The sequence below is a fragment of the Hippocampus guttulatus genome, chromosome 12 (assembly GCF_054856545.1).
Source record: "Hippocampus guttulatus isolate MCC_2025c chromosome 12, RoL_Hgut_1.0, whole genome shotgun sequence".
Taxonomy (NCBI): Eukaryota; Metazoa; Chordata; class Actinopteri; order Syngnathiformes; family Syngnathidae; genus Hippocampus; species Hippocampus guttulatus.
The window spans coordinates 17,961,023-17,973,173 of record NC_141272.1 but is presented as its reverse complement, the minus strand read 5'-3'; the positions used below and the strand labels follow the sequence as shown (position 1 = coordinate 17,973,173).

Here is a 12,151-nt window from a genome sequence, read left to right as displayed (position 1 = left end):
TCAAACTACCTTCATATATTATATTTCATGATGAATGATATTCATTTCTGAGAAGACACTGATCACATCAGCGATTTCTCACAATAATTATGAAACGGATACATATCAATTGGCCACAGATAATTAGAAATATCTGCCAGTGTTCACATTTTGAAATGGGCGCTTCTACAATATTCCTGGAAAGTCAGTGTCTAATCACTGGTGAGTTATTTTTGGAATAGTCCCGCGGGCTACTCATGTAGTCCTTGAGGGTTCCCTGGTGCCCACGGGCACCACGTTGGTGACCCCCGTTTTAAGCTTTTACCGTGTCTGCTATTTCTGGATAGTCCTGAATGACAGTGGCAAACTGTTTGGCAAACACAGAGTTTCACCTGACTGTTCAACTGGAACATTGACAACAATCGTGTTCCGATCCACCTCAATACGCTTGAAAGCAGCAGACATGGTCCCTCCTCGACTGAACAGCCTGAGAGCTTTTTGGACCACCTAATCCGGAGTTTGGGCTGCCAATCAGAGGACAAATTTGTCTTATCCACTGTAAAACATGATTGGATTTGCATATCATCGGCCACACAGCATAGGGGTTGTCAGAACCATCAACAATGAACAATAAATATCTTGTCTCTTTGGTGTATTCAAATAAAGATAGGTTGAACATGATTTGTAAATTATTGTATTCTATTTTTATTCATGTTTAACATAACATCCCAACTTCATTGGAATTGGTTTTATAGCTTCACAATTGATGATACCGAGATAATATACTTCTGAGTGGTTGATGCGGCGGCACCGGTGGTAGAATGGTTAGCACATATGCGTCACAGCATGGAGGTCCGGGATTCGAATCCACGGTCCGGCCTCCCTGTGTGGTGTTTGTGCGTTCTCCCAGTGCCTGTGTGGGTTTTCTCCCACGTTCCGAAAAAAACATGCATGGTCGGTTAACTGGACATGATGAGTGCGAATGGTACGTTTATGCGTGCCCCGCAATTGGCCGGCAACCGGTTCAGGATGTACCCCGTCGTCTGCCAGAAGACGGCTGGTTCAGATAATGAATGGATGATAAAGAGTGAAGTCTAGATCTTTGAGAGGTTTTCCTTACTCCATACAGGGATCCTAGCATAAAATGTGCACTGATAAATGTTTTCAACGAAAAAAAAAAAAACATCAGTCCAAGTGGCAACATAAGATGGTTCGTCTCTGGTTTTAGCGCCCAGGAGCCTGTGCTATTGATAGTCCATTAATATATAACTCCGTGCTCTATCCCAAGTCAATAAGAAATGATTTCCGTCACACATGCTAGAAAATGAAACAACCTTTCAACCCTCTTATTTAAGCCACTACCAACATGTACATGCTTTCACGTTCCACCACCCAATCAAGAAAATGAAAAATCCTTTCTATTGTGATTCACAAATCAACTATAACACGCAAAAAGTGAAAGGAACATAACAAACACCTTTATTGCTGCCCACCTACTTTATCCAGATTTCACTGTCCTCAGTTGCATGTATCCTGTTACATTGTTACAATGTGCTTACAATCCACGTGAGGCTAAATAAAATGGCAAGGTAAAAGATTAATGCAAATATTAATACAAAGCAAAAAGTTATACAAACTCAGAACGGTGTCACAAATCAATATGGATAAAAGACATGTACACAGTAGTTTGGAGACAATAACGCAAGCATATGAAGAAAACTGGAGAAATAAGTAGTTATACTCCGTTTACATTATGTTGCAGAGCAGCCCCATTTTGCTGAAACAACAACAAAAATTCTACGTTAAGTTTTCTCGGAGCTTGGCACAGTAACCATGACAGGCCGTGGGTGGAAAAGGCTGGCGAGACCCAGAGTCCGAAAGACGCACTCCGGATGCCAGTATGTCCCCTCATGGTTTTCACATTCTAATCAAGGTCTGACATAGGGATGGGGAATATTGATTTTTACAATTCCGATTCCATTATCACGTTTGTTTAACGATCCAATGTTTTATTCTCTCTCTTATTGATACTTTTTTCTGGGGGGAGAGGGGGGGGTTGATCAGCATTCACTTTTTCTGACACTTCTATTTGTAAACAAGCTACATTTTAAAAAGTAACATTACCTTAAAAACCTAACGGTGTGGTCTGGAGAGGTCCACATACGAGGACTCCTAGATGCGGTGTGGGTGTTATTCTGTGGGAATTGATAAAATTCAACCTCGATTATTCTGTGGCAATTACATCGCAATAGGGGCGTTCACACGGCACACATTTGCATCTGGGCTGCACCGGTGTATTTTGTTGCGATATATCTTATACCGGTGTAATTTCTGTAGAGTGTTCACACGTATAAAGCTGCTTAATAAAGAGAAGAGTGTTAACCCTGGTGCAGCCCCACTTGCCGTTCACACGGCAGTTTCTGCGGCCGTGCAGTACGGAAATAAAACATGCGCTTGCGTGAAAAACGTACTTCCTTTTCCCCGCCTTGTTTGTGACATATCGAAAAACCATGGTTTATACTTCTCCAGACAAATCAACGCTGTGGTCTATCAGACACCATAAAAGGATGAGAGAGAGAAAGAAAAGAAGTGCAAAATACTCAGGATGCAAGTTATGCACGACCCGTATGTAATCAACTCTTCTCACGTGTAGCGAATCTACCCCTGTAGCGTTCACACATCCCATTTTATATCGGTGCTACCCCGAAAACTAGCATTTACTCCGGAGTAAATTTTTAAACCACCTCCTGAGCAGGGTTAAATTTGCTCCGGTTTAAGCTGTTTTCAGGGGCTACTACGGTATAACTTTGTACGTGTGAACGCTCTACCGGGGACAGCCCCGGTGCTACACCGGAGTAAATGTTGCCGTGCGAACACCCCTAATGTCCAGTAAGATTTCAACACTCACATATGATATGAATCAACTTGGTCAGCCAGTGACAAATAAAATCAACTCAAGTCCATTTGTGATCTGGGAACTCACTCTGCCCTGCCTCGGTGAAAGGAGAAGCTAGCTAGCGGTAGACTGAACTGAGTGCTGCCAGGCGATGAGCGAGTCATCACGCAAAAGGTTTGAAATAAGTTTGAAATGGCAGTAAAGTTACCTGGAGTTTTGACAGGAGAGGATGTGGTTACGTTGCCACTGCTGCTAGGTTGGGCACGCTGCAGCGGATCAAAAGCGCGACCGTCATCAAGCTTTCGCATGCTGTGTGTGTAAATTCTTTTGGATATTGGTTGCGTTTCCTCCCTTCCATGAAATAATATAATGAGCAGGTATTGAAAAGTGCCCTGTTGTTAACCTAGCTTGTAAAAGGTAAACCAACTTTTGAGCATCCAGTGCCATGTTTCTGACTGGGCGTGCTAGTAAATGCTACGCAACGTGCGTGGTGATGTCATGCGCCCTGATTAAAATGCGTAAGAGATTAGTTTACAAGAACGGCAAATGATGCGAAGGGATTAAAACTCTGAGAACCAGTTTGCAACAAGAACCAGTTTTTGACTCCCATCCCACATTTTTCACATTCTGTTCAGATTTTCTACCAATACATGGACGCCAGGTAGCTTTGGAGAATGTTTGTTGTATAAATGATAGTTGCTCCATGTACAGCACTTTGTAGACAGCGATGGCTGTTTGAAAGTGCTCTATAAATACAGTTGAGTTGAGTTTGTATGTATGTACTGCCACAGGAACATAATGTAAACGTTGCATTAAGGCCTTTTCACACTGCACTTGTTTTTTTTGGGGTAGTGCGCAACACCAAGCGTGCCAGTATTTATAAGTGCTTGTGTAGCAACAGAGAATACTTGAAAGTAACAGGGAGGCTAGTCCTGCTGTTAGCACTCTGAAATCACCCCGCCACCCCCTAATTTTTCAATTTGAGAGTGGTACTACAGTGACGTCTGCAGGCACCCACTTTGTGCAACGCGACGTTCCGTCCTTGTAGCACATAAACAATGAATGGCTTGCTCAATGGCGCACTGCGGGTTGCTAAGTGCAATGTGGAAAGGCCGTCAGTCAGTCATCACATGGAGTTTTCTGAAGAGACTGCTGAACTCACAGCTGTAGGAGGAAGGTATTTGACGACCGGTTCATCGCTTTCAAATGAAATGCAATGAAGATTGGCATAAAATAAGTACTTTTAAACCCTTAAAAATATTACAGGTGTCATTTTCAGACAATGGGTTGAATATTTAGGACAATATTCAATTATTTCATGCACGCTTGACAAGCCTCACGAGTCTCAGTCAAAGCATTTCAAGTACTGTTTTGGCCCGTGTGCGGTTGTCTTCCAAAAGCTGCTCCTCAAGGGCTTTTCACTGCGGGTCCGAACTGGATGATCCCACAATTCCATGCTGACGTAGCACATTCCTCAGGATCTGATTCTTGGATTTCCAGTCTTCTACCTGAGAAAAAGAGATGTCGACAGCAAAGCAGGCACCAGTGAGCAGAGGGAACACTTTTTTTGAACAGTAATGGGGAATACTCTGCAAATCTGCCTAATACTGCGGTCGACAATGCAAGACGAGCTTTTCTGGTTTCATATTTCCAATTTTACAAGGTCTGACCGGACCGGCGAAAGGTTAACGCCAATGCTATGTTCCATTAGCTGCCAGAAAGGAGAAAAGGGCTGCATAACGGTGAGTGCATTGACTTGTTTACAATTTTTGAACTCTCAACCAAAGTAGCATTTAGCATGACCCACAGTAATAACACAACCACCGGTCATCGGATTGACTATCAATGTTCAAACTCTTTTCTCCATCCACCAACAAATCCAGCGAGATACGTGGCACGACCTGATACTTTCTGCCCGGTCTGCACCTTGCAGCATAGCAAAAGCAATCATAGCAATGGGTAGTCACTAGGCTCAGGCAGGGCAGGGCAGTGAATCGACACTTAATCCTGATTTGGATTTTGGCTTCTCGCAATCATAAAAACAAAAAAACTCAACTTGCCAAAGGGCTGTTTGTGTCTTGAAGTTCCTGACAATTGTGAAAGTACCCTTAAGCCACCATGTTAGTTCCGCAAAAAGCACGTAGCATGTATATGATTCTGCCCTGTCTGATCATGCTTTTAATTGTTTGACAACACAGTTGGCGTTTACCGTAAAAAAAAACAAAAAAAAAAACACACAACTAAAAGAATTTCACTTCTTCTACCCACAATCTTGCTGCTGTAGACTGTAAATTTCCCCATTGTGGGACAAATAAAGGGTATATTAATCTTAATCTTACATTGTTTAAATTCGAGACATGATTCATTTTAAATACATTTCCAATGATAATGCTATACTGTCAATGTAAAATCTTATTAACACGCTAACGGAGCAATAGCATCAACTTTCAGACTGATACTTCAAATAATGAATATTCACACACAGACACTGTACAAACATACATTATAGGCAATAAGACTAAACTAAAAATCTTATGTTCTTCCTAATCTGTGAAAAACGAGTCATATGAATTGAGATCAATTGTAACTTTCTTCTTCTACTCTCATTATCGCATTGTATGTACCTCATACATGCGCAGCACCACACTGCTCAGAAGAGGCCAACACTTACACAGCAAGAACATTTGGTATTAACAGTACAGGTATTTTTATTGCCGTATTTTCTGCACTAAAAGGCGCATCGGATTGTACACCTTCAATGAATGGCCGATTTCAAAAATGTTTTCATATATAGGGCACGGTGCATTATAAAGTGCATAGAATAAAAGTTATAATGACTGCGGTTGCACTATGCATCCACCAGATGGAGCTATGCTAAAGGGAATACAATGCCATAGAGCAACCCTTTTAGGTTACAATTGGTTCCTGCTAATAATCACCACTAGATGGCATATGAACACTAACAGGGAAACGCCTCAATGGGGAATGTAAAGAGACTTATGTAACATACATAAGGCGCATCATGTCATAGCACTGTTGGCTTTTGGGAAAATCGAATGCTTTTAGGCGCACCTTATAATGTGGAAAATACGGGATATACTGTGTATAATATTGGTAATGAAAACAGACGACTTTAATGAAATTTGATAAGATTGTGTGAATTGCTTAATTCTCCTGTTGTGGCATAGACTCGCATCTTACTCAAAATAGTGATTTGCCATTTCGCAAGATGCCTTCAAGTTTTGTAGGCACGGTGGTCCAGAAAATGATTCTTCATTATACGACTGTCTCTCTCTTTCACACCAAAATACCTCCTGTCGGAGAAGCTGATTGTCAATCCTAAGTCGATCAACGGCGCTGAGATCTTCCCCCAACTTCAGGTTGCTCTGTCGGAGTTCTTTGATGTAGTCACAGGCTTTGGACAATATTCCCCCTTTACTCTAAGACAAAATGGGAAGAATGATTAGTTAACATCCCGTGTTACCTTAATCATGTTATAAAGTGATTTTTATAGCCTTCATGCTGTATTTCACAGCTGACATTTGTCCCTTTTTAAACAAATTGTGATACCTCAACTGAACTTAAGAGAATCTGAATGGACTGAATGGAGCATTGAACAGAACCCAGCACACCTGTCCCGTCTTGGTGTAATCAATGTTGCAGTCCGGTATTGTCTTCGATAGCTGCACGATCCAGTTATTGATTTTGTCCCGACGTCTGCGCTCAACTGGGGGGGAGGGATGGAAGCAAGTTTTCTCGATCAAACTGACTTCCTCTTGTATAGCAAGTGCCAGTCAAAATTTGTAACCTTCGTTGTGCTGCGCACGGCGTTTCTCATCCCTGGAACCACGAGGAGCCTCTTGTTTTCTAGGAACCACACCATATCATAAGATGATGGGTAATTATACTTAAATTGTGGTAAATAATAATATATTAGTACGCTATGTATGGTTGAGTGCGAGGTGCAATTGTCCTTTGACTGGATCCTGTCAAAACCTCCTGGGGTGACATCATCACATAAAGCTGCCCTGTAACAAAAAAAACAAAAACAAAATCATAAGATTCAAGGAAGAACGGACCAGGTGCAATTTAGCATTTTGCAAATCTTTGTTTTGGAACACGTGTAAACTATTATTTTATTGCATTTTTTTTGTTAGGTATAGAGATGGCTGACTGAGTTTGGTTACCCGTGGGTGTAGTCTGGCTGAGCAATGTGTCAGATGCCTGCACTGTGGTCACCATGGTCCCCGTTGTGGCGTCAGCGATGCTGGCAGGATAGTATGTGTACTGTGTCTCAGTGGTGCCATCTCCTTCAAGCCCTTCTGACTGGGAGAAGACAGCCTGGGGTCCAAGAAACATTGATTATATCACATAATGTGGTCAAACTGTCAACAAATCGCACCACTGGACAATCAATTCGTTGTATCCATTTGCTGAACTGCTGTCAGTTTTTCTCTGACAAAGTTAAAGAAATGACTCGGCACACAGGAAAATTGTCTTCAATATCGACGGAAGCGGATCTCTGAGAGGGAACGACGGTTTAGTTGCTCCGCGATCACACTCAGAGCCCGCCCCTCCGCGAGTTCGAACCTTTATTGTAAAATATGCAAAATACAAGAAAAACACTGCCCCCGATATTTGCATACCGCACCCCCGGTCCGGCTCCTCGGTAGTGATTGGTTACCTGGGTTTAAGCTTTGAACCACCGGCGCCTTTCTGTCTGGTCTACATTGAATCAGCATGTTGCAGACTTTGCGGACGACAAATGTCGCCTGGGCGCGATGGGTGTTCTCAAATCTTCTTTTGTTGTTCAACCGCTGTTCCCGAATTATTCATTCCCTCTTTGTGACCGAGTCTAGCCCTCTCTCCTCTGATCGCCCACCTCCATTGACGTGCTAATTGTGGACTTCAACAGCCCTCCGGCCAGGTGGCCGGCGCCTTTGTGCACAGGCATTTGGGGGTGCTGGATACGCACCCAAATGTTTAGACGTGCCCAAATTATATGAAACTTTAAACACGATACAATTTTGCTCATAGATTCCTCTAACAAGGTACCTAAGGATTGTCTTCAGGATCAACAAAAATTTTATCTACAAACCACACCGAGGGAAATAAAAGTCCCAAAACACTACTGACACATATAAAACTCCTACATTTATGTGAATATGGGCTCCGACAATGCGGTGTTAAATTATAAGTGTGTGGGATAGAGGTCGGTACACAATGTCGGTTGACTCACCTGTGTGACAGCCTGAGTGGTTGCAGGGAAACCAGTGACCAGACTCACTGCGGCACCTCCATCTGCCTGACCCTCTAACTGGCTGTCAGACACCTGGATCACTCTGTAGGTTACCTAGAAGAAAACACGATTGCCAAATGTCGCATTACCTCTAAACAGACAACACGTATTGACACAAGAAGCACGTATAAAATGCGGCTCTGAGACATTTAGGTTATCAGTGAGTGGGTCAAAACTGCCAAGACCACTCAGGAGTCTGGCAATCAAGTAATGTGAAATGCAGGATTTTAACACAAAGGTTTGGGAGGTGTTGATTGAAATACATGTATGTATTATTTTGGTTATGTATGTGCAGGAATGGGCGGCTCGGTGGTCGACTGGTTCGCACATCGGCCCCACAGTGCCGAGGTGCAGGGTTCGATTTCGGCTCTGACCTTCCTGTGTGGAGTTTGGATGTTCTACCCGTGCCTGCGTGGGTTTTTTCCAGGTACTCTGGTTTCCTCCCACATCCCAAAAACATGCATGGAAGATTAAGGGAACACTCTAAATTGTCCCTAGGTGTGAGCGGGAATGGTTGTTTGTCTGTGTGCCCTGTGAATGGCTGGCAACCAGTTCGGGGTGTCCCCGCCTACTGCCCCGAAACAGCTGGGATAGGCTACAGCACATCCCACGGCCCTTGTGAGGATAAGCAGATTAGAAAATGGATGGATGGATGGATGGATGTGCAGGAACACGGGTGATTGTAAACCACATTTAAAAGAGATTCCAATTAAAACCTTTTATATTAGACTGGTATAAAAATCTAAATATTTCACAATAATTAAATCAACTCAGGGATAAGATATTTGGTTCACCAAAAAAATAAAATAAATAAAAAACGGCATCTTTGTTGGAAATACAAAAAAAACTATATCCACTGTGGCACTCAACGACTGTATCTAAGGTTTCGCTTTCCTGCATTTGTTGCTACTTGTAGGAAAGTGCCTTTTTTAACTTAAAAGCATCGTTGGAAAGATTTAAGAAAGCTTAATGCGACAATTGCAGCCTTTGAGGGACATATTAATGGCTTTTTGTTACATCGTGCTACGATCATTGTGACAGTAGCAGTGAAGCGACAACGTACACAATGCTCTTCTTGCAGAAATACCAGCCAACAGCAACAACAGCACAGGGTTTGCAAAACATTTTGACAGCTTCTCCTCAAGACCGACATTTGCAAAAATCTACTGCCACGTTTATATCCCGTGATCCACCCAATTTCCGTACCGCTTGTCCTCATTGGGTCATGGGTGACAAAGTGCCTTTAGCAACTCGTTTTATGCTTGAGATGGGGTGCATCCTGGATTGGTCGCCAGCCAGTTACAGGACAACCATTTCCCCTCCTAACCAGACTGAAAGGCAATTTAGACTCATCGATGAAACCGAACACACATTTTTTTTTTTGTGGGAGAAAACTGGAGTACCCAGAGAAAGCAAACATGGGCAGGACATCCAGATTCTACTCAGGAAGACTGGAGCCGTGATCGGAACCCTGAACCGGAGACCTGTGAGACAGATTTGATCACATCCAATACACTGTTCTGTCCTTAACCTTTACATGTCAAACATATTAAAAATAAAGAAAAAGAAATGATCACAACAAATATGGATTTTGATGATGGCGAAGAACGTGTATGACAAGACTCCTTCCTACTTGTCCAACTCCTCCCTCTGTCTTGAATAAGTATTTGATGGGTTGATCTGTGAATGTGGAGGCAGATTGGATAGCTGCAATTGCAGCTGGATCTTCTGCAGTGGCGACTGAGCCTGTCGGAGCACATAGCCACAAGCAGGATGTTTATTAGAACCAGCTTTTAAAAATTTAATGAATCTGTACATTATATACACGTGCACGCGCGCACGTACACAATGCTGGCAAGTAATCTCATTTTAGATTGGGGTTTAAAAAAACAGTATGGTCAATTTACACATTCAAAGATCTGACACAAAAGGGCACAATGTCATTCAGCTCTATAATTATTCAAATGACGGTACTGCACTTCAATATTTTCTTTCACACATAATATAGCAATCGATTTCACCTTCTTCGTTGGCAGTAGTACTCCCATCTGCATCAGGGCTTTTTTGTTGGCTGTAAGAGAATGCAAATGCTCGTATTGAACTGTATTAAACACACGGCGTAAACACGTGACTGCTTTAGATTGTTTCTTTTTCTTTCAAGGAACACAGGTCCCACTCACCTCTTCATTTCTGGCGACAGTCCTGGACAAGGAGACCGTCTTCACTTGCTCCCACAGCCACACTGAGGAGAGCGTTCATGAGTTTGACAGAAAACCCAGAGATGACTTCCAATCCAACTTCAAGAAACAAGCTGTGTGTGCATGTATGTGTTGCGAAACGACTTTACAGCTCGACTGCATTTTCAACTGAACGAAACTACTGTGTCGTTTCGCCGTAGCGGAAAGGATGGTTTCTGCGCTCGAAATTAGATTGAAGGCAATTTAAGATACATACAGCCGCACTAAAACAAAACACACTTTAGGAGTGGCATTATAATGTCATTTGTATTTTATTTGAACAATTTCAACGGATATGATGAATATTGCATGTACTTTATGGGTCCCAACCGGAAGTTACGCTTTTTAGCTAGCTGGACTAGATCCTTCCTGATGTCTACAATGTTCGGCCCCAGCGGTTCTTTGCAGATGTTTTCCAAAACATTTTACCTTATGGGTGGCAAATAGATGGACATTGCAATGATTCATACCACCAGCCTAAAGTTAGTTATAAATCGATAGGCTATGCACAGTCAGCTACATTTTGGTACAGCATTTTTTACTGTGACGAACAAAGATCTACTTACGCTGAGGTCTGGACCCTCCCACAACATTTATCAACAGCATAAATGCTGACTATACGCATGCGCGACCGGAACCAACGTCACAGTGGACGTCATTCTTGTTTACCTTCAACCGCCCCCCTCCTCGCATATAATATTAATGTATATATAATGTTGATCCATCCATTTTCTGTAGCGCCTATCCTCAAACTGTAGTGAGGTTTATTTTGCTGGTATGACATTGTCTTTCTTGTATTTAATGTCATGGCAAATTATTTTTGCCAAAGGTTGAAAGAGTAATGAAAAGAACCACGGGATGTCAGTGTATCACCGGTTTTACGATGTCATGGATTCTGCACTTTTATGTTAAAAAACACAATTGAAGAAGCAGTGGAAATTTTTACTAAACGTGCACATGAAATAATCGTGCACCGCTATTGTTGTATTTCTAAAGTAATGTACAGTATGTGTAGAGTACTGCCCCCTGCGCACCCGACAGAAGTCAACATTCACACGCTGTTTCACAACAACCAATAAGAGTCACTGTTGAGTTACTGACGCGAATGGTCTTGAAATCTTATTTTACTCCAGTAAAATTAGTCGTGGAATTATCAATTAATGAATAACATGTGTTTCAAGGGTAAATGTTAAAGAACAACTAAGAGCAAAATATTCTATCTACTGTATAATTTATAGTTATATACAGTACAGTAGATAGAATGTATTTCCAATTGCAGTTACAGTATAGTTAATCAGTTTGCCAAGTAAAAGTGGCTCGTACCTGTTTCTCTGCGGAAGGATATGCAAGAAAAGTATTATGAGTAAGGTGTATAATATTACTAGAAATAAAATGAATTAGAATTTACTGAACCATAATTGCATGTTAAAGTAAATTCAGTGTCACGAAAAACACATCCCATAGCCGTCTTATCAAAAGTCTTTTTATTGAGGACGGAACCGCTGAGGTACACTAGTGTTATATGTTAGCAAAACATCTTATTATGATTCAAATTTCAATTGCCATGAGTCACTATTGAGGTTCGAAGATAGTGCTAAAGCACACTTAACAACACTTAAAGCCTAATAATTAATTGATTAAGTAAATTTGGTCTCAAAATGAAAAAACAAGGAAACCAAAACACTGGACTGCGCCCGTGGTTCGATCCCAAGTAGGGGTGGAGAAGAGGCGAATTCTGCG

At 42.0% G+C, this 12,151-nt stretch overlaps 1 protein-coding gene across 1 annotated transcript; it reads right to left on the bottom strand.

Moving 5' to 3' along the window:
- Window positions 1–1,435: 1,435 nt before the first annotated feature.
- Window positions 1,436–11,002, bottom strand: usf1 (upstream transcription factor 1). Its single transcript, XM_086125546.1, has 11 exons — window positions 10,978–11,002; window positions 10,355–10,416; window positions 10,196–10,245; window positions 9,808–9,920; window positions 8,115–8,228; window positions 7,063–7,216; window positions 6,816–6,903; window positions 6,684–6,742; window positions 6,508–6,602; window positions 6,187–6,315; window positions 1,436–4,383 (listed from the first exon to the last, which is right to left on the bottom strand). The coding sequence occupies exons 2-11, from the start codon at window positions 10,360–10,362 to the stop codon at window positions 4,294–4,296; spliced, it is 900 nt and encodes a 299-aa protein (XP_085981672.1). The 5' UTR covers window positions 10,363–10,416; window positions 10,978–11,002; the 3' UTR covers window positions 1,436–4,293.
- Window positions 11,003–12,151: the final 1,149 nt, after the last annotated feature.

What these genes read in the sequence shown, in the direction of transcription:
- usf1 (XM_086125546.1), bottom strand. An exon ending in TACTACTGCCAACGAAGAAG is followed by an intron (nt 9,921 to 10,195) that starts GTGAAATCGATT and finishes GTGCTCCGACAG; the next exon opens with GCTCAGTCGCCACTGCAGAA. An exon ending in CCACTCAGGCTGTCACACAG is followed by an intron (nt 7,217 to 8,114) that starts GTGAGTCAACCG and finishes CTTGGACCCCAG; the next exon opens with GCTGTCTTCTCCCAGTCAGA.